General features: G+C 46.1%; 1 protein-coding gene across 1 annotated transcript; it reads left to right on the top strand.

The window, feature by feature from the left end:
* The first annotated feature begins 23,042 nt into the window (after positions 1-23,042).
* On the top strand, positions 23,043-23,486 carry LOC147979254 (uncharacterized). The gene has a single exon (XM_087515109.1). It carries the CDS (start codon positions 23,043-23,045, stop codon positions 23,484-23,486), a length of 444 nt encoding a protein of 147 aa, XP_087371235.1.
* Positions 23,487-23,704: the final 218 nt, after the last annotated feature.

Raw genomic sequence — 23,704 nt, forward strand, 5'->3', positions numbered from 1 at the left:
CTCACATGCTCGGGTGTACAGGCTCACGTTGGTGCACATCATGGAAATACATGCATGGATGATGTACTGCGTGGAAATATATGCATCGATGGATCGACATTGTGTCAGCTTGCTCCTTCGGCTGCGGAGACCGTGCATGGGAGATCAGCTAATGCCTTTTTGGCCTTCAGGCCGAGGCAGCCGGTGCCGACCCTGGTTGGTCACGCGGCAACTGCGTTGGCCACCAGGCCGACCGTGGACTCCGCGGCCATCGTGACCGCAGACATTTTGGAACCATCAGCAACTGCAACCACTAACATAGTGGTTCCCTCGACAACTGCACATCCCCCGGTGACGGCAACCACGGTCATAGCGGACCCCTCTGTGCCCGCGATCGCGAACATGGCGGATCCTTTGGCGCCCGCGGCGGCACACCCGACGTCCACGACTCCTTCATCGACATCAGCGTCTTCACGCACGACTTTGTCTAAGACTGTTGGGGATGGGATTGCTACTCCACCCTCGTCCCCTCCTCCGGCAGCGAATCTTGTACGACTACCTCCACGGAGAGACACCCACATGCCAAAGTAATCGGCATGCGGTTGCCCACGACGGGACGATGGACACTGATGAGGACTCCTTGACCAAGGCTATGCGGCGCAAAGCAGAGCACAACCTCGACAACCAAGGTATCACGTCGTCACCCAAATCCTTTCTAGCTTTTTCCAATACTGCCATCATGTCTAAGTTAAATAATGTGGGTGTTACTCTTGTGAAGAATGAGAAGGATATTTTTATTTCGACTAACGCTTTGAAATACTTGGAATATGACCGTTTGAAGGTTACTCCATGTGTTTCTAGCAAGTCTTATGCCTCCCATACTGATGAGGAGGAGTTGCATGCCACATCAGATGGTCAGCTACTCTCTCATTTAGTTGGAGAGGTTTCGGACATGGGTCTAGATGAACTTGGACTTAGTTCATTGATTGAGCTTACATCATCCGGACTTAAATCAAAGACCGCACGTTCGAAAAAACTTAGTAAGTCGCATAAGAGGGCGAAGTGTTCTAAATCTCCTATTGTTTCCTCATGAATGGAATGTTTTTTAATAGCAGAGATCCTCGTGACTTGGCTAAACGTTTATTCATTGCAGAGTGTAATAGAGAATATAATTTATATTTTTTGGCTATCTCTGAAACGGGGAGATGTGATTTCTCAGTGAGTCTACTTAACCGTCTTTCGGGCGGGATAAACTTTACCTGGGTTTCATGACCGCCTAGAGGTCATTTTGGGGGCATTTTACTTGGCGTAAATAGAGGGACTATGGATGTTTTGGCTAGTTCGGATGGTGAGTTTCACGTTAAACTCCATATTCGCAACAAGGCCGACAACTTCACATGGACCCCCGTCGCCGTGTATGGGGCAGCCCAGGATGATTTCAAGGCCGATTTTCTCCGTGAATTGGTTAACTTGGCGAAAGATAATCCCTATCCCATCACTACAAAAAAAAGACACATCTGTGACATTTTGGGCCGAACGATTTTTTTGTCATGCTTATGACACTTATATGACGATAATTGTGACAAAATCTGGTATCATCATAAATGTGGTGGGCTCCTACGTCTATGACAAAAAATCATGATAGAAAATGGGCTTTTCGTCCTGGCCGGGCCAGAGACGCAGCTGCATGACATTCTTTGGGTCCTCCATGACGGAAAAAACCATGGTAGAAGCGAGGTCGAGGAAAATATCGGGGAGTTCCCGGTTACGGTGGGTGGTCGGGGGCCGAGTGATGCGCGTTTCTCTCATACACGTACACACATGGGTGCGAGGAGTTGGGCTCTAACTGAACCCGAGCGAGGAGTTCGCCTACTGAACCCGAGTGATTGCACTGCATGCTATGCGTTACTGAACCCGAGCGATCGATCGATCTGGCTGTTAACTAAACCTGATCGAGCGATTCCTTCTCTACTGCTGCTAACTAAAGCCAGTCGGACATGCTGCCTCTTGATGAATAGTGAGTGTTGTTGGGGTTGGATGAACAGTTCCCGGTGAGGGGTTGGATAAATAGGACCCCGTTGTAGTAGAGGTCGTTGCCGCTGGATGAACAAGACCCCGATCAAGCTGGTTGGGATGGATGAACAGGACCTCGTGGAGGACTCGATGAACAGGTGAGGGCTGGTTGAATAGTAGTCGGTGGAGGGTTGGATGAACAGTAGCACGTGGAGGGGTGGTTGAACAAGACCCCGTGGAGAGAGTTGGTTGAACAATAGCCAGTGGAGGAGCGGTGGAGGCTGGATGAACAGGAGCCCATGGATGAACAGTCGTAGGTGGAGGCTGGAGGAGGTCGACGGTGGATGAATAGTAGCCCGTGGAGGCTCGAGGAGGTTGACGGTGGAGATGAACAGTAGCCCGTGGAGTCCTGTTTTGCGGTACGCCACACCCCTCCCGATGAACAGGACCCCCGTTTCGACCGTAGCACTCCAACACAAGTCTGTTTCCTGTGTTTTGTGGTACGCCACACCCCTCCTGATCAACAGGACCCTGTTTCGACCGTAGGAGGTCGAAGAGAAGTTTGTTTCCTCCGTTTTGCGGTACGCCACACCCCTGCCGGTGAACAGAATCCTGTTTCAACCATAGGCGGTCGAACACAAGGCCGTTTCCTCCTTTCTGCGGTATGCCAGGACTCGTTTCGGTCGGCTGTTCCATCCAAGCCGGTTGGCTCCCGATGAACAGCACGTGTTCTGTTGCCTCCTGATGAACATGATGGCGCAGTTTCTCCGTTCTGACCCAGCCGGTTGGCTACCGATGAATAGGACGTCGTCACTGCCTCTCCATGTACACGAGCCCTGGTTGTACGTATGCATGAGTAGGCGTTCGAGACCCCACCCGTATGTACGTACATGGCCGTATTTAATTTCTTGCACCCTGGTTGTACGTACGTGTACATGCTACGTCTGCGCCTCTACTATGACACATGCCCTTCCTTACTCGGCCATGGTTCATCGCTGCATCCTGCAGACAGATTGATCGTACGTACGTACACGTTCGCGACCAGAATGACAACGCTACCTACGCTTCAACCAGGTGGGTCCCGACTGTCTGGGAGGATAAGGAGGCACTTCCTTGCATGCGAAGATGTAGCTGGTGGGTCCCAGCAGTTAGGGAAAACATTTTATTCACAAAATACGGTGGCCCATCCAGTGGGTCCCTGCTATCAGGTGGATGAATCATCATTTTGAGCGTAATAAGGAGGCACTTCCTTGCTGCGGCCGTGGAACTAGCTATCAGCCCTTCCACATACAGTACTCTTCCGATGGAAGTCGTTCCTTGACCAGATTGACCACGCCACGCCGAGAGCACCAAGGAGGTGGACGATGGCGAGGCCTAGGAAGGAGATGACACAGAGCCGAGGAAGATGCGGTAGTGGATGCCCACGCGGAGAGGAGTACGAGGGTTCGCTGGTTTGGCTTCGGTGTGAGGTTGTCGTCACCGCAGAATAACAGGGGTGTGGGTGAGTAGAGGGATGGCTTGGCCAACGGTGGGAGTAGTAGGGGGCGGTGAGGCCTCCATGACAGCATAGCCGGCCACTGGAGGCAGGAGCAGGCGGTCTCGCCGGCGCTAGTTTGGGCAGCTGGTGCAAGAAGAGCATCCATTGAAGAAGAAGCAGGACCGTTCGATTCAAATCCAATGGTCACTGCTACTAGAATCGTTTGTTGACTAAATTGACAAAGCCCTACATACGCGTCAACTCAGTAGGCCCATAGGTCAGCCTCCAAACCGGTGCGCCCCAGATGTCAGTGGAAGGAATCATTTTTTTTGTGTAATAAGGAGGCAGTTGATTGCGTGCGCCCATGCCAGTGGAGGGAGTAGGGTGGGCCGGTGAACCCTGCGCGGCATCACAGCGGGCCAGAAGAGGAGGGAGCAGGCAGTCCCGCTGGTGCTGGTTTAGGCGGCTGGAGCAGGAAGTTCAGAGATTGAAGAAGCACGTCGGCCGTTGGATGGACATCCAACTGTCACTGCTGCTAGAATCGTGTGTTGACTAACAAAGCCTTGCGTAAACAAGTCAGCCTTGAAATTTGTGGCGTGTACAGCCCATTTGCTATTATTTTTACAAATTTTTACTCATTTTCTAATTCATATGGCATTTATTGCAGCCCATTTTCCATTTTTAGAATTGCTGCCCATTTTCTCGTCAGTGTAAGGGTTAAAAAATTGAACTAAAAAATGTGCGAAATTTTAAAAATTCGCATATTTTTGCTGGGGAAAAAATATTCTCAGTCCAAAAATTAGTAGCCATACTAAAACAAATTTAAAAATAAATTAGTACCTTGTCATGTTAAAATCCAATGAAATATAAAATATCAGTGAAGAACAAAAAAAAGAAACTAATTGCCCATTTGCTATAATTTTTTTGGAATTTGCAACCCCTTCGATATTTCTTTTAAGATATACTGACCATACTCTTTGTCCAGGACGGAATGCATCCGTCCTCGTCTTGAAAGATTTAAAGCCCAGTAAGCCGGAGAAAACAAATAGGGCTATCTTGGGTATTCATCAAAAAGAAATAGTGGGCTACCTATTTTCCCAAAGAAAAAACTGTTGGGCTGGTCATGTTGTTAGACGGGCCACAGAGACCGCATAACCCAATTTATAGCCTGCTCCTCCGAACAAATCCTCAAAAAAAAGTTGTGCAATTCTGTCGTTAATTGACTATATGTTGACAATGATGTGGGTCCAAGATATCAGCAAGGTGGATTAGAGTAAAAGAACAAGGGGTGCATCTGAGTAGTAAAAGAGGCGCTTTCTTGTGTTCGGGAGTGGACCTGGTGGGTCCGTACTGTCATACTCACAACTACAGTCCTCTCCCGATTCACTATGTTGATAGGGCCGGACGGCGGCGCCGCAGCGAGCGCACCAAGGCGGAGGATAAAGTGTTGTCACCAATGTGTTGGGTTGGGTTGGACATTCTTATCAGAAAATAAAAATGGACCAAAACTATTTACGATGTTGACTATGATTTGCATGGGTCTACTGGTTGCAGAAAGAAAATGGTGGGAGAAAGAAGATTGGTCTCTATCTTTGCCTAAGAATAATATCGACTAAATGTAATGACACTATTATAGGAAATAATATCCTCCTATTAAAATTTGACTTTTCAAATCGTGAATTTAAAGAACTGGTGCATGAGCATTTAGCTTTATTTATTTATTTATGTTTAGGGGACTATGAGCATGTACCTGGGCCAGATTCATGTGAGAGCCTCCCTTCCAGTTAATTATGGGCTCCTCTATTGGGCCTTCATCAGTGGGTTGCATGTTATCAACAAGTGGAAAATGTGTTCCGTACCAAAAATAGTATGCGCTACGTACGTTACGGGGCACTAAAGGATCAGACCATGCAACGACTTCCAAAACATTGTGTTTGTCATTCTAACAACACATTTATTCAACCAACAGACGAAATATACTATTTATTGTACATTGAAAACAGCAGCAGCAGCAACTAGGGCTGGGGATGCAACATAAGCAGTAAGCAGGCCAGAAGAGTAAAGATGCAGCTCTCTCTTCCAAACCAAACATCAGCCATCATTACAAAAGGCCTACCAAAAAATAACAAGTGTATGCATCAAACTAAATAAATATCCTACTACACCAAGTGTACGCATCTAACTAACTGGCTCCGTTAGATGTTACTATTTATTAAGCTATGGAGATTGGCTAACGGCTTGAACCAGATGGGTGCCTGACGGGGGAAACTCCAGCCAGCAGGTCGAAGTCTGATACTTGCAACCCTCTCTCCTACTTTGGGCTATAGAGCGTAGCTGCACATATCAAGGTATGGTGCATGCAGAGACGCATGGTACGCTATGTACACACAATTTTGCCTGATGAACGAAACCGCGCTGCCATCAAGATCCTTGCCGTCGGTTATCTCCTTGTTAATCAGATAATTCAGTCCAAGAAACAGAGAGCGTGTACCAAGGCTACTTACTGATAAACCACAAGTAAAGGGGATTGCAACAGTTTTCAAGTGTAGAGTATTGAACCCAAATTTATAGATTCGACACAAGGGAAGCCAAAGAATATTTGAAGGTATTAGCAGCTGAGTTGTCCATTCAACCACACCCGGAGATTAATTATCTGCAGCAAAGTGATCAGTAGCAAAGTAGTATGATAGTTTTGATAATAGTAGTAGCTGTAACGGTAACGGTAACAGTGATAGCAGTAATTTTGTAGCAAGTGTAACAGTGATGATAGTAGTAGTAACTTAGCAAGAACAATATATGATAAATTCGTAGGCCTTGGATCAGTGACTTGTTGGATGATATTGAAGGAAATATGCACTAGAGGCAATAATAAAGTTGTTATTTATATTTCCTTATATCATGATAAATGTTTATTATTTGTGCAAGAATTGTATTAACTGGAAGCTTAGTACATGTGTGAATACATAGACAAACAGAGTGTCCCTAGTATGCCTCTACTTGACTAGCTCGTTAATAAAAGATGGTTAAGTTTCCTAGCCATAGACATGTGATGTCATTTGATGAACGGGATCACATCATTAGAGAATGATGTTATGGACAAAACCCATCCGTTAGCTTAGTATAATGATCGTTTAGTTTTATTGTTATTGCTTTCATCATGACTTATACATGTTCCTCTGACTATGAGATTATGCAACTCCCGAATACTGGAGGAACACCTTGTGTGTTATCAAATGTCACAACGTAACTGGGTGATTATAAAGATGATCTACAAATGTCTCTGAAGGTGTTTGTTTGGTTGGCATAGATCGAGATTAGGATTTGTCACTCCGTGTATCGGAGAGGTATCTCTAGGCCCTCTCGATAATGCACATCACTATAAGCCTTGCAAGCAATGTGACTAATAAGTTGGTCACGGGATGATGCATTACGGAACAAGTAAAGAGACTTGCCGGTAACGAGATTGAACTAGGTATAATGATATCTGTCGGTGTCAAAACCGGCGGATCTCGGGTAGGGGGTCCCGAACTGTGCGTCTAAGGCGGATGGTAACAGGAGGCAGGGGACACGGTGTTTACCCAGGTTCGGGCCCTCTTGATGGAGGTAATACCCTACGTCATGATTGATTGTTCTTGATGATATGAGTAGTACAAGAGTTGATCTACCACAAGATCAAAGAGGCTAAACCCTAAAAGCTAGCTTATGGTATGATTGTATGTTGTCCTACGGACTAAAACCCTCCGGTTTATATAGACACCGGAGGGGGCTAGGGTTACACAAGGTCGGTTATAAAGGAGGATATATACATATCCGTATTGCCTAGCTTTTCTTCCACGCCACGTAGAGTCCCATCCGGACATGGGACGAAGTCTTCAATCTCGTATCTTCATAGTCCAACAGTCCGGCCAAAGGATATAGTCCGGCTGTCCGGAGACCCCCTAACCCAGGACTCCCTCAGTAGCCCCTGAACCAGGCTTCAATGACGATGAGTCCGGCGTGCAGTATTGTCTTCGGCATTGCAAGGCGTGTTCCTCCTCCGAATACACCATAGAAGAGTTTGAATACAAGGATAGTGTCTGACCCCGCAAAATGAGTTCCACATACCACCGTAGAGAGAATAATATTTCCACAAATCTAATCTGTTGACACGTTTTGACAGCGTGACATCATGCCATGGCCCGGTTTTTATTTGAACCGCTTTTCTTAACCAGCTTCGCACATATCGCGAGGCGGTTTTCTTGACACGTCTTGTCAAAGCAGAGATCGTAATCCCCTTATCACGGGATTCTCATCAATACGGACGTGGGTAACCCAACCGCACCATCAATTACGGTGCCCGGGGAATAAGTGGTTTTGCCAGGCAAGTGGGGAGACACATCGCCTCTTCCGCCCTTATAAAGGGACAAAGATGTTCTTTTTTTACCCACGCCTTCTTCCTCCTCGCTTACCCATTCCCGCACACTCGAGCTCTAGTGCCCAAGCTCGCGTTCTTCTTCTCAAACCACTCCAAGCATGTCCGGAGCAGGAGGCAACTGGATGGTCTCCTCCGTCATGGAGGAGAACATCAAAAAGTTATGGGAAGCCGGATACTTGGCCGCGGATATCGCGCACCGGCTGCCAAATGCGGGGCAGACCGTGCACACGCCCGAACCCCATGAGAGGGTAGTTTTTCTTACCCATTTTGTCTGCGGACTGGGATTTCCTATCCACCCGTTTGTCCGCGGGCTCATGTTCTACTATGGGCTGGATTTTCATGATCTGGCCCCCAATTTCATCCTCAACATCTCGATGTTCATCGTCGTGTGCGAGGCCTTCCTCCGCATCAGGCCCCACTTCGGCCTATGGCTGAAAACCTTCAATGTCAAACCGAAGGTGGTGGGTGGCCAGCAAGTAGAGTGCGGAGGCGCCATGGTGGGAAAGATGCCTAATGTCACCTAGCTCGAGGGCACCTATGTGGATACCATAAAGGGGTGGCAATTGGGGTGGTTCTACATCACCGAGCCACGCGACTCCAACTAGGTGGCGGCCCCCAAATTTCGATTCGGAATCCCCACGCGGCTCGCCTCCTGGAAAAAGAAGGGCCTGTCCTGGGGTTCTTCGGTAGAGCTGACCGGACTCCAGACCTGCATCCAGAACATGACGAACAAGAAAATCAAGCTCGCCAACGTGGTCCAGGTTATGCTCTTTTGCCAGATCCTTCCGTGTCAACGACGGGCATTTGTTTTGTGGAAGTTCAACTTGGCCAAGCACCAGACGCTGCGAGAGCTCTATGACACGACACACGAGGACATATGGAGGGTGTTGTTCAAGAGCGCCGAGATGCCTCCCTCCCTCACCAAGGACCGCGGACTCAGCGCAAAGTGCCGCGCCCATCCAGTACGCTTTTATATCTCTCAGGGTATTTATTTGCCCCGGTTTAGTTACGTGTTGGATCTAAGCTTTCATGTCATTAACATGACTGGATAGAGACAGCGGAGTAGCTTGATTGCCCAACCCCCTGCCCGAAGATCCTGCAGACGCTCTTCTAACGAAGATGCTCACTCCGGCACCTTACGAGGTGCCGGCAAAGAAGGCCAAGAATAAGGCCACGGGGACCCGAAAGGGTCTCCGGCGCAAGGTTGCATCGGACTCATCGTCTGATGACTCCGACGCGCACTCCTCCCACGGAAACGAGGAGGAGGAGGAGGAGAAAAGTTCTCCCCCCCCAGCCGGGGAGACAAGAAAAGGAAGGCCGACCCATCCGGGGAGGCCGAAGGGTCCAAGAAGGGAAGGACCCTCCCTCTGGACTGTGCCACGGAGGCCGCCGACAGCAGCAACGAGTGGCTACCCAGGGACAAGCCCCTGGCGAAGTCGTAAGTGTCCGGACACCATAGTACTTCATGGTATGTTTTATTGCACTGCCTCTCCTCACGCCGAACATGATTATGCAGTCCGTTCCGAGCTCATGTCGACGTACCCTCGTCGAGCGGTCTTTGGACTTGTCGGATACGAACAGCGGTTCTCTTCCGACCGCTTCCACCCCTCGCCCTACGGACAACGCCGAGGTGTTGTCTGAAAAGGCACCGAGCCAAGGGGAGGTGGTCCTGGGGGCGCCTCGCGGTGACTTCCCGGACCCTGGGTACCAAGAGAGCGAGGCTCCTACGGGCTTCGAGTTCGGGCCCCAGCCGGACACTGTGCCGGAACCTTCGATGGTTCTGGACTCCGGCAGGCGGTCCCCCGTTAAGGGGGGCCAACCATCCACGCCAGTGTCCTCTATCCAACCAAAGGCACTGGACAACTTGCTGGAAGCGCTTCACAGCGCTTCCATCGATGAAGAGCACCGCACTATTATGAGTGCGGTGGTCGAGAAGGTTTAGTCCGCCAAAAACGGACTGACCGAAGCTTGCGCCAGCCTCCTAATAGGCTTTGAGGTAAGCAATCAAAATATAAGAAAATATTACCGCATAGATAGTAGCCCCTGATGCTCTGTTCGGCGTTTGCGAAGAAAAGCCGAATAGAGGATCAAATGATAACTCATGAGTCTAATTAGAGTATGTCTATGTGTATGTGCAGGCTTCACTGCTAGCCGCTGCTGCACGTACTGCGGAGGTCTTTGCGCTGAAGCAGGCCCTGAAGCGGTCCGAGGACGAGCTCGGCCTTACCAAGAGGCAGCTCGAAGAGAGCAAAGGTAAGATATACCCCTGTCTATATAGTTAAAAAGAAGTTCGTGTGTAAAGTAATAGGATCATCATGAATTTGTTAGGGGCCACGACCGAGGTGGAGACCCTGAGGAAGGCGTTGTCCGAGGCCGAAGACAAAGCGGCCAAAGAACGCATTGAACGGGAGAAACAAGAAGCCCAAGTAGGCGAGGTGTAGCAAGAGCTCGAGGCTCTCACCAAAAAGCACGAGTCCTTGGAGCTTGACTCCAAGACGCGAGAGTCCAAGCTCACGCAGGCGCTTGAAAGCGTCCGAAGCGCCAAGGCTGAAGCCCACAAGGCCCTCCAAGAGATTGACGCGGTGAAGAAGATAGCAGCGGGTAAGGCATTCAATATGCAAAGCAAGCATGTGAAGGAGACTTTCCTTTTTCTTACCCGAGTTCGGAGCTCTCCAGGAGCATTTGTAGATCTTCCCCGCAGTGTACTAGATGCCGTGGAGTTTTACCCGGCTGAGGAGGGGAGATCAACGGAGAAGTTGTTCTGGTCTTAGTATACTGGGACCGAACACCCCGTGTCCTTGAGCGACCAGCTGAAGTAGTTGGTCGAACTTCACAAGGCAGCCGAACATGCCATGAGGGGCCTTATAGTCTGGATGTGGCCTGGCGAGCCCCTGTCCGGCAGCTACTTCGGTCTGGTGAGGCGGCTTGTGGAAGCCTGCCCACTGCTTGAAGTCATCAAGCGGTCCGTCTGCATCGAGGGTGCACGCAGGGCTTTTGCCCGGGCGAAGGTGCACTGGGCGAAGCTGGACGCCGTGAAGCTGGTGAAGGAGGGGCCACCGGAGGGCAAGGAGCATCGCTGCCCCAAGAATTACTATGAAAGTGTCCTGAAGGGTTCCCGCTTAGTGGCAGATGAGTATGCCAAGGATGTAATTTTTGAATGAACATGCCCATGTGATCCTGTAATATGAAACGAGTTCTTTTGCGCCATGCGACACTTTCTTAATTTAAAATATTACCTTCTGTGTGGCCGTTTACAAAATCTGAGAGTTGGCCAGTCGTCGGCTTCTATCCCCATGTAACTAGTACTGGGGTGTTCGGGATAAACCTGAACACTCTTTACCCCAATTTTGGGTCCTTCCAGGGAGGTGTTCAGCGCAACGAACTAGGCAATCGGACTGTAATGCTTTATCACTCTCACTTAGCCACATAAGTCTATGATTTTAAATTTTTGGCGAAGCCCCTGGTATTCGGAGGGCCGAATTTGGGGCGCTATACACGCCAAAGCCGGACAAGGCCGACTCCTCGCCTGAAGCGGAAAAAGTCTTTAAGGACTTGAGACCTCTCGAACAGCGACCAGTCTCTCGCCATATCATGACAGTCAGTTTTTGGCTTTCTCTACTGAGGTGCTCGTCCGGAAGAACCGGGACACAATCGTAGTAGTTCTCCCACCGCTACCTTAGCCGATATAGCGGAACGTAAGGTACCAAAGCATGGGAGCCGGGCGACCCAACATTTGACCAAAGACATGATTCGGAGCTGATGCATATAATGCTATAAGTTTAGGGTGCCGCACTGTCAAAAGTGTTCGGACTTCTTGCGCCATATTATGGGGTAAACGAGGACCCCTGGTGAACTGACCGTACCAGATGTGCGGGTGTGGATTGTCGTAAATTGACATATAAGAGAGAGAGAGAAACCTAAATAATGCAATGAGAGATTAATTATAAGCATTGTTATTTAAATGATATGTCGAAGCGTACTTGGTACAAGTAGTGCAATAAGCATAAAGTAGGACAATTCGAAATGTCCTATCCCAGGGCAAGCCACGCATAAATAGTGAAAAGCGGGTATATCGATTATTACTAGAGACCACCTGGCAGTTCCCGTGCTCATCTTAGCTTCTTGCCGCCTTGGTTGTTGCTTCTGGAATGTGTCCGGCAATCATACTGCCGGAAAGGGCTTCCAGAGAGTTAGGCCCTGAAAGAGAAAAGGAATGTCAAAGGTATACAGCCCCTAGTGTGGTTAAGCCACAATGCGGGGCGTGCCCTGATCGTGCCCCCGCCTATGTCCATGGTATTTTCAATGCGTAGTTATGTACGCGTGGCACGGATTTTGTCGCTTCACTGGGACTGGGACGGGGGCCGAATTGTTAGGCGAGCTCTGATCGTGCCAGGCGATCCTGTTGCAGCTTGTTCCGGACTTGGTTGAAGCTGTCCGGGGGCGTGACACCGAATGAGTGGTCTGCCTGAACAGGCTGCTTTGTGCTTCTGCTGCAAGGGCCGCAGTGTGCTCTTCCGTACGGAGCGAGCGTTCCATGTTTCCATTTACTGTTATGACCCCGCGAGGTCCTGGCATCTTGAGCTTGAGGTATGCGTAATGCGGCACTGCATTGAATTTTGCAAATGCTGTCCGCCCGAGCAGTGCATGATAGCCACTGTGAAACGGGATGCCTCGGCCTGCCGTGCTGCCTCCACTGCTGTGTTGTGAGCTCGAGCATCGCTCTCAAGAACAAAATATCTTCCTTTGCTATGATAGTCAAAAAGAGCAGGTGCAGGCAAATATGTGTGCACAACAGATTTTTGGTTAAATAATAGATTATAAGTGAAGTTATCAATTTTTCATTTAAGGATCTTATGATCTTTTAAGGTGTTGAAGTCCAAATACTGCATGGGCAGGACAGGGTCAAAGGGCAAAGGTGCAACACCCAGCCCTTGTGCTAAACGCGTGGCATAAATTCCACCATTGAACGAGCCATTGTTAACGTTATGCTGAAGTCTACGTGCAACAATCGCTCCAAGGTTATAATTCCTTTCACCGGTGAGAGCGGTGCGTATGAGGCTCAAGTCGGGAGCACAAAGTGTACTACAGTCTTGCTTGCCTACTATACATTTCCCGCTAAATAAAGCAAAGTACTGAATTGCGGGAAAATGAATGCTCTTTATTCTGCCTTGTGTCACTCCCCTTTTCTCACCATAGCAAAGACTAGTCAAGAAAGATTGGTATTCAGCCCTTGGCGGTTCGTCAAGCGAACCCCAGAATGGGAGTTTGTAGTGGTAAGCAAAATTTTCTAATGGGTTATATAAAGCATAAACGACACCCTAGACTCACGGGGATGGAATTTAAATCCTTTGACGAACGATTCAGTAAGAATGTGGCATTGTTCGCACCAATCTGAAATGTAGGGACCGAGACCGGCATTGTGAACATATTTCTCAAATTCCTCCTTAATGCCCACATGCATCATATACTCATTGCAAGGCCATAAGAATGTTTTGGTGGCGGCATCTTGTGTGGAACTTTCACTTGGTTCAACATATGACCAGCGAGCGGAGCTTTCACTAGAAGATGCCCCCGAGGATTGCCTCCTCAAAGAACTCCTTCTAAAAAGGTTCATCGTGTTCACGTACAATTTTCTGAAAAAATTGGAGTGACAAAAATTTATCAACAAAACTTATAAGATTGATAGCAACTACTCATAGGGATACATAGAGGCCATAGCAAGCATTCAAACTACTTAGAACACTAAGAATTCAACATGCAAGCTCATCTATAGTAGCACCAAGAGTACCTAATTATTCAAAATATAAACCACTAAAACAAAAACTAATTGGACAGATGGTGGAGTCACATACCAAGCAACAATCCCCCATAATAGTTCCGGAAACGGAGCTTCGAGCAAAGAGATCGAAATACGCGGGCTTGAGAGCAAGAACACGAGAGAGATAGAGAGCGATGGGGAATTTTTTTTCTGGAGGTAGGTGATTATCTTGTGTAAAGAGATAAGTGAGGGGGGCCTGATGTCTGCTACACAACCTTCTTCTTGTAGACGTTGTTGGGCCTCCAAGTGCAGAGGTTTGTAGGACAGTAGCAAATTTCCCTCAAGTGGATGACCTAAGGTTTATCAATCCATAGGAGGCGTAGGATGAAGATGGTCTCCCTCAAGCAACCCTGCAACCAAATCAAAGAGTCTCTTGTGTCCCCAACACACCCAATACAATGATAAATTGTATAGGTGCACTACTTCGGCGAAGAGATGGTGATACAAGTGGTATATGGATGGTAGATAAAGGTTTTTGTAATCTGAAAATATAAAAACAGAAAGGCAACTAATGATAAAAGTGAGCGTAAACGGTATTGCAATGCATTGAAACAAGGCCTAGGGTTCATACTTTCACTAGGGCAAGTTCTGTCAACAATAATAACATAATTGGATCACATAACTAACCCTCAACATGCAACAAAGAGTCACTCCAAAGTCACTAATAGCGGAGAACAAACGAAGAGATTATGGTAGGGTACGAAACCACCTCAAAGTCATTCTTTCCAATCAATCCGTTGGGCTATTCCTATAAGTGTCACAAACAGCCCTAGAGTTCGTACTAGAATAACACCTTAAGACACAAATCAACCAAAACCCTAATGTCACCTGGATACTCCAATGTGACCTCAAGTATCCGTGGGTATGATTATACGATATGCATCACACTATCTCAGATTCATCTATTCAACCAACACGTAGAACCTCAAAGAGTGCCCCAAAGTTTCTATCAGAGAGTCAAGACGAAAACGTGTGCCAACCCCTATGCATAGATTCCCAAGGTCACGAAACCAGCAAGTTGATCAATTAAACATACATCAAGTGGATCATAGAATACCCCATTGTCACCACAGGTATCCCACGCAAGACATACATCAAGTGTTCTCAAAACATTAAAGACTCAATCCGATAAGATAACTTCAAAGGGAAAACTCAATCCATTACAAGAGAATAGAGGGGGAGAAACATCATAAGATCCAACTATAATAGCAAAGCTCGCGATACATCAAGATCGTACCACCTCAAGAACACGAGAGAGAGAGAGAGAGATCAAACACATAGCTACTGGTACATACCCTCAGCCCCGAGGGAGAACTACTCCCTCCTCGTCATGGAGAGCACCGGGATGATGAAGATGGCCACTGGAGAGGGATTCCCCCCTCCGGCAGGGTGCCGGAACGGGTCTAGATTGGTTTTTGGTGGCTACAGAGGCTTCTGGCGGCGGAACTCCCGATCTATTGTGCTCCCCGATGGTTTTAGGGTATATGGATATATATAGGCGGAAGAAATACATCAGGGGAGCCACGAGGGGCCCATGAGGGTGGAGGGCGCGCCCAGGGGGGTGGGCGCGCCCCTGCCTTGTGCTCTCCTTGTTGATCCCCTGACGTGCACTCCAAGTCTCCTGCATTGCTTTCTTTCCAAAAATAAGTTCCGTTAAGTTTCAGGTCAATTGGACTCCGTTTGATTTTCCTTTTCTGCGATACTCTAAAACAAGGAAAAAACAGAAATTGGCACTGGGCTCTAGGTTAATAGGTTAGTCCCAAAACTCATATAAAATAGCATATAAATGCATATAAAACATCCAGGGTTGATAATATAATAGCATGGAACAATAAAAAATTATAGATACGTTGGAGACGTATCAGGCCCATGTGGGGACCACAACCCACCAGGGGGCGCCTCGGGGTCCTGGCGTGCCCAGGTGGGTTGTGCCCACCTGGTGCACCTCCCTCTGATGTTATTTGCACCAAAAATTCAGAAATAATCGTATTAAATTTTCAGGGCATTTTGAGAACTTTTATTTTTGGGTCATTTTTTTATTGCATGGGAAAATCAGAAAACAGATAAAACATGGCATTTTATTTTATTTAGCTAATAAAAATAGAAAAACAAAAAGTAGGGATAGAAGGTAGTGCTTACTAAATTCATCAACTTCATACCGTTCAAAAATGATCCATTAATAAGGTTGACCAAGTCTTATTCACAACCACTTTTGATTAGCATGAAACCGAAGAACTTCCGTAAATCACTAAGTCACCTCATGGGGATATGAATGTCCCCAACAATAAGCATTTCATATTTGTTTTTGATAGTAGGTAGAGGTATTTGAAAACTTCCAATAGTGATTGTCGGAGATTTTTCAATAACATTAGTACCATTCACTTGGAATTGTTTCTTCGGGAAGTGCACCGTATGCTCATTACCATTAATATGAAAAGTGATCTTGCTTTTATTGCAATCAATAACAGCCCCTGCAATATTCAAGAAGGGTCTACTAAGGATAATCGACATGTTGCCGTCCTCAGGCATCTCAAGTATAAAAAGTCAGTCAAAATAGTAACATTAGCAACAACAACGGACACATCCTCACAGATACCGATAGGTATGGCAGTTGATTTATCATCCATTTGCAAAGATATTTCAATAGGTGTGAGTTTATTCAAATCAAGTCTTTCATATAAAGAGAAAGGCATAACACTAACACCAACTCCCAAATCACATAAAGCAGTTTTCACATAATTCTTTTTATGGAGCAAGGTATAGTTGGTATTCCCGGATCTCCATGTTTTTTAGGAACTCCATCCTTAAAAGTATAGTTAGTAAGCATAGTGGAGATTTCAACTTCCGGTATTTTTCTTTTTTTGGTGATGATGTCTTTTATGTACTTTGCATAAGGAGGCATTTTCAAGATATCAGTCAAGCGAGTACGCAAAAAGATTGGCCTCAGTATTTCAGCAAAGCGTTCAAATTCTTCATCATCATTCTTTTTAGTTGACTTAGGTGGAAAAGTCATAGGTTTTTGAACCCATGGTTCTCTTTCTTTACCGTGTTTTGTAGCCACAAAGTCTCTTTTGTCATACCTTTTATTCTTAGGTTGTGGGTTATCAAGATCAACAGGTGGTTCTATCTCAACATCATTGTCTAGTTCTTTATTATTAGGTCGAGAGTCTTCATGAACATCATCATTATCTTTTTCATTATCACTAGGTGAATGTTCATTACAGACTGAGTTTCAACATTAGAGATAGAAGTTTCATTATCATTATCAGGAGGTTTTTCTATTTCAGGTTCACTAGGAGAATGCAATGTCCTGTCATTTTTCCTTTTCTTTTTCTTTCTAGAAGAACTAGGTGCACTAGTGTTAGCTCTTTGTGAATCTTGTTCAATTCTTTTTTGGGTGTCCCCCTGGATAAAGTGGTTTCTGAGTCATTTTACCTCCTCTAGTTGCAACTCTAACAGCAAAGTCATGCATATTATAATTCATTCCATCAGGCAATTCTCTTTGAGATTTAGCAACTTGTTCTAACTGAGTTTGAACCATAGAAGAATTCTTTCCAACACCTCTAACATCATTTGATATTCTAAATAACAAGTCACTCAAGCGAGCAATCATATCAGAATTGTATTTCAATTGTTTCATAATATTTGCATTGAAGTGATCTTATTTTCTAATATAATTTTCAAAGTCATAAAGGCATTGGCTAGGATGCATATTGTGAGGATTCTCATTATCATTGAACTTCATTAGAGAATTTACCTCTACCACCTTGGGCAGTGGTGGTCTATTAAGCCCATGTATTCCTTCAATAGGGGGTAAATTTTTAACATCCTCAACTTTAATACCTTTTTCCTTCATAGATTTCTTTGCCTCTTGCATATATTCGGGACTAAGATATAATATACCCCTCTTCTTGGGAGTGGGTTTAGACAGTGATTCAGGAAGAGTCCAATCATCATAATTTTTCAATATGTTACTCAATAATTCTTCAGCTTTCCCAACAGTTCGTTCCCTGAAAACACAACCAACACAACTATCTAGGAAGTCCCTAGAAGCATCTGTTAGTCCATTAAAGAAGATATCAAGTATTTCATTTTTCTTACGAGGATGATCAGGCAAAGCATTTAGTAATTGGCAAAGCCTCCCCCAATCTTGTGGGAGACTCTCTTCTTTAATTTGCACAAAGTTAAATATTTCCAGTAAGGCAGCTTGTTTCTTATGAGCAGGAAAATATTTTTCAAAGAAGTAATAAATCATATCTTGGGGACTGCACACACAACCAGGAGCAAGAGTATTGTACCAAGCTTTAGCATCACCCTTTAATGACAAAGGAAATAATTTGAGAATAAAGTAATAGCGAGTTTTCTCATCATGAGTAAAAAGGGTGGCTATGTCATTCAACTTAGTAAGATGTACCACAACAGTTTCAGTTTCATAACCATGGAAAGGATCAGATTCAACCAAAGTAATCAACTCTGGGTCGACAAAGAATTCATAATCCTTATCATCAATAAAGATATGTGAAGTAGCAAACTTAGGATCACATTTAATTCTAGCATTCAGAGATTTTTCTTTATACTTGCATAATAATTTCTCTAGATCATCTCTATCTCTACAAGCAAGAATATCTCTAGTTGTCTCTCACTCATAACATAACCTTGCGGTACCTTAGGCAATTCATATCTAGGAGGGCTAGTTCTAGCAGGTGTTTTAGGAGTTTCAGTTTCAAGCTCATCATCAGATTCAACAACATCATGTTGTATAACTCTAGCAATTTGTTTATCAAGAAAGTCACCAAGTGGCACATCATCATTAAGCATGGTACTAGCATCATCATAAGCATTATCCATAGCAGAGGTAGCATCATTGATAACCTGCAACATATCAGAATTAATAGCATGTGGTGGTGTTGCAAGTTTACTTATAAAAGAAGGTGAATCTAAAGCAGAACTGGATGGCAGTTCCTCACCTCCCCTCCTCTTTGAGGGAAATATCTTGGTCTTAGCATCCTTCAGATTCTTCATAGTGATAATATGATAATAATCCCAAGTGACTCAACAAATATAGCTATGCTTCCGGCAACGCCGCCAGAAAAAGGTCTTGATAACCCACAAGTATAGGGGTTCACAATAGTTTTTGAGGGCAGAGTATTCAACCCAAATTTATAGATTCGACACAAGGGGAGCCAAAGAATATTTGAAGGTATTAGCAGCTGAGTTGTCAATTCAACCACACCTAGAGATTAATTATCTGTAGCAAAGTGATTAGTAGCAAAGTAGTATGATAGTTTTGATAATAGTAGCAGCAGTAACGGTAACAGTAACAGTGATAGTAGTAATTTTGTAGCAAGTGTAACAGTGATGATAGCAGTAGTAACTTTGCAAGAACAGTATAGGATAAATCCGTAGGCATTGGATCGGTGACTTGTTGGATGATATTCATCATGAGACAATTATAACCTAGGGCGATACGGCACTAGCTCCAGTTCATCAATATAATGTAGGCATGTATTCCGTAAATAGTCATACGTGCTTATGGAAAGAACTTGCATGACATCTTTTGTCCTACCCTCTCGTGGTAGCGGGGTCCTATTGGAAACTAAGGGATATTAAGGCCTCATTTTAATAGAGAATCGGAACAAAGCATTAACAGATAGTGAATACATGAACTCCTCAAACTACTGTCATCACCGGAAGTGGTCCCGACTATTGTCACTCCAGGGTTGCCGGATCATAACACGTAGTAGGTGACTATAACTTGCAAGATCGGATCTAGAACATGGATATAATGGTGATAACATAAACGGTTCAGATCTGAAATCATGGCACCTGGGCCCAAAGTGACAAGCATTAAGCATAGCAAAGTCATAGCAACATCAATCTTAGAACATAGTGGATACTAGGGATCAAGCCCTAGCAAAACTAACTATGTAACATGATGAATCTCATCCAACTGCTCACCGAACAGTGAGCCTATGAAGGAATTACTCACTCCCGGCGGGGGGCATCATGGAATTGGCGATGGAGAAGGATTGGTGATGACGAAGAACGAAGATCCCCCTCTCCGGATCCCTAAACGGACTCCAGATCTGGCCTCCCGATGAACAACAGGAGGTGATGGCGGTTCTGTCTTGTGGATCGCGATAATTCATTCTCCCTGATTTTTTTCTGGAAAAATAGGATTTTATAGCGTCAGTTTCAGGGTCTGCGGGGCACCAGGTGGGGACAACCCACCTGGGCACGCCAGGAGAGGGGGTGCGCCCTGGTGGGTTGTGCCCACCAAGGTGCCCCTCTCCGGTAGGTCTTGGCTCTAGAAATTCTTATTTATTATATAAAAATTCCTCACAAAGTTTCGTTCCATTCTGAGAACTTTTATTTCTGCACAAAAACAGCACCATGGTAGTTCTGCTGAAAACAGCGTCAGTCGGGGTTAGTTTCATTCAAATCATGCAAATTAGAGTCCAAAACAAGAGCAAAAGTAGATACGTTGGAGACGTATCACTTACCAGCCTCCAGTCAAAAATTCCCGAAGGCCTAGAGAAGTTGGGATTCTGCTCAAAGACCTTGCAGTGACTGTGATTGTATTCCGTGAAACAACACGTCCAGTACGTGTGAACGATTAGCAATCGTTCACCGTCGTCTGATCGAGCCAGGAACCACCTACAACTGCCATGCCGCTTTTCTTTGAAAGGTTCTGGGATTAGGAAGGGTAAGGACACCAGGCGGCCTGAGACATCATATGAAGTTGGAGTCAAATAAAAAAGGGCTCTTACTGTAGTCAATGTTAAGAACAACATGTGTATGAGCATGAATATTTTTCAGTAAATGTTGACAGTAATATAAACAAGCCATCATAATATCATAGGAAAGTAACATACTGCTGTAACAGCCGTTTGTAGCGATGACTAGAGTAGGCCAACAATACATCCAGCCATAGAAGGAGTCGACGACATAAATGAAGCCATCATGTTTAATGGCATCAGAGAACCATGGAGGATGTATGATCCTGCGATGGACGTGCAGATTTATCCACTTACCGTAGTGACCTGTCAAATAGGTGAGATTGCAGTTGAAGAACACAATTAGTCTGAAGTCTTTATAATTCACAGATCTTATGGGCACTTGGGAGATTACAACCTTGAGCAAATCAAACTTGGTATCATGTTGGCTACTGTAAGATTCTAAGTATTCTGGGCCGCGGTGCCAAAGCAGTGACGTGTTAATCGAAGGAAGGGGGATCAATCGACGGGTGTAGACCTCCACGAGCATCCAGCTGTCGCGACCGTCGACTAGCACCATCCAAGACGTGTTCATGCCGACCCAGTACATACCGTTAATGTAGTTGAGGGTGACATAGATCGGATCGCAATCAAGGGGGTTGATGCTCACCACCCTACGATCGTTATGCTGTGTGACACGCCGTTTTTAAAGATCAGGCGGCATCAACAAGCAAGGAGCTAGCTTAAAAAGCTCTGGACTGAGGGCTTTGAGTAAACGGTATAGCCTCGACGAGCACACGGCGAGCGGCATGGTACTGAGATTGTCCACATGCGAAACAATGAGCTTGATTACCTCTGTGGGGAGCGAATTCTAGCCACTCTTTTGGTGGACACTGCTCGGTTCTGCCATTGTTAGTGCTTGGGTTTTGGAAGAGGGGGAAGGCGCCTTAGTGGGGATGGAAGATTGAACGATTATGTGCGGACAAAGATGGAGAAGCGAATATGTGGTGCGGGAAGTGGACAGGTGATGATGACGACAGCACGCCGCTTGACTTACGAGACACATACCAGCAGTGTAGGGTCATATCGATGCCAGACAACTTGCTTGAGTGATCACAGTACTAGTACACCATACAGTACCTACTACTATGCCCTAGTTTGCATATTATAGAGTAGCGGAGTAGGACTCTGCTCTACTACTAGCACGGGAGGAGTAGTATATTCTAATATAAAATAGTTACAAACTTCAATACCCGAGCATGGAATGACTATAAACCGTCATCGGTGCTAACTCCAATCCCCAGCAAACGTTGCTGGGAGACAAGGCAGTTGCAAATGCCCGCGATGTAGTTACAGTATGTGTGTAAGGGTGGCGGTTTTATCAAATACTATGGCTTAAAAATAGGCCACCATTGGATGGAAATCTGACGGTTACGTGGGATTCCCCAAGATTGAGCTCGTGGCGAACAATCGCCAGATATCATTACTAAAAAAAGGTTAAAACAACCGGGGCTATAACTTGCACTGGCTGACCACTAACAATGATACTAACATAGTTGTAAAATGTCAATCAATCAACATAGTTGTAAAATTTTCAAAGACCGTGTCTACGTGGTGTTTGGAATTATATGCAAAAAACTAGGAAGATGCATGTGCATTGCACGGAACATCAAGATGCATTTTTTTACAAAACACCTGTTGTGATTGACCCATGCAGGAGTAATCCCATGTGTAAAAAATAATGATATCTCGAGAATTTTATCAGAAAATGGTATCTCGAGAATTTCATCGAAAAATTGCTATCTCAAGAAAGATGAGAGATAAGGTGAGGAGGGGTGGGGCGTGGTGGTGACTGGTGGTCGGACTGAGCGGAGGCATGGGGATGGACAGCCCGGCAGCGGCCAACATGCCAGATTGTTCCAGAGACTTCCTTTTTTAATTGCTCAACAATGAGGTTGTGGGAGATAAGGATGAACGAGGCAAGGCCTTATCTGTAAGTGTGGAGAGAGGTGCAGGTATCTTTTGTAAAATTGTCATAGTTTTCTTTCTATCCATCATATATAGATCAGACGGTCTATATTACAAGATGGCAGGCACACCATCATCACCAACTCGGGTTTTTATAAGAGTAGAGATAAGAGTAGAGATAGAGATAAGAGTAGAGATAGAGACTAGGGAGGAGCACCATCTACTGCTTCGTGTGCTACTCCCATGCTCCACTCGGTGACTGCAACGTCCCCTACAACCACTCCCTCCTGCGCTCCATTCAGCGGGCGCTGTTGGAATTTGGGGAGCGCACTTGCGCGACGACTTCACCGACGATGACTTCTTCCCCGACCTCGGCAACCTCTTCCTCAACGACATGGGCGACAACCTCAACACCAATGGTGCTGCTCCCGTTGCACTATATGTGTTTCTGTCCTTCCTATTCAAAATCGTGGTAGAATTCATGTTTCTAGTCTGTGTCCTAGATTCGATCTGTTCATCTACTATGCTAGTCCACATGATTAGTTTAATCTCTGTTATAGACATCATTATTTATTTTGTGCTTATTCGGATGAAATCTCATAGTAACTTGCTCATATATTCACCTGGCACAACGTCCCCTACAACCACTCCCGTTTCATGGATGGCCTGGTCGATGCCTCCAAGGTGCCCTGCGTCTACAAGAGTTTCGGCTGCGAGAGGTACGTCGACCAGCACTCGCTGGCGGAGCATAGTTCCAGATGCACTCACGTGCTCTGCTACTGCTATGAGTGCACGCTGCCATTTGAGGGCTCACCGGCGAGCCTCATGCATCACCTCATGGCACCGTCCATCGAACACTGCTGGCCCGCGGCGGTGAACATCAAGTACAAGACATGCTACCTGTTCGCCGTGTCGGAGTCGCTGGAGGATCGCCGCCACCTTCTAGTCACGAAGGAGGACGACAACATCTTCCTCTTGGTCATGGGCACCAGCAAGGCCTGCGCAGGCCACCGCCCCGTCTTTGTAGTGTGCGTCAAGGGAAACACTGCTAACGCTGACACGAGGCCAATGTATGGGTGCGTTGAGGGAGTCCTGGACTAAGGGGTCATCGGGCGTCCGGCCTGTTATCCATGGGCCGGACTGATGGGCTGTGAAGACATGATGACCGAAGACTGTACCTGTGTCCGGATTGGACTCTCCTTGGCGTGGAAGGCAAGCTTGGCGACCGACTATGAAGATTCCTTCTTATGTAACCGACTCTATGTAACCCTAGATTCTCCCCCCGGTGTCTATATAAACCGGAGGAGTTAGTCCGGAAA

The sequence above is a fragment of the Triticum urartu genome, chromosome 3A (genome assembly GCF_056163025.1).
Source record: "Triticum urartu cultivar PI428250 chromosome 3A, HENAU_Tu73, whole genome shotgun sequence".
Lineage (NCBI taxonomy): Eukaryota > Viridiplantae > Streptophyta > Magnoliopsida > Poales > Poaceae > Triticum > Triticum urartu.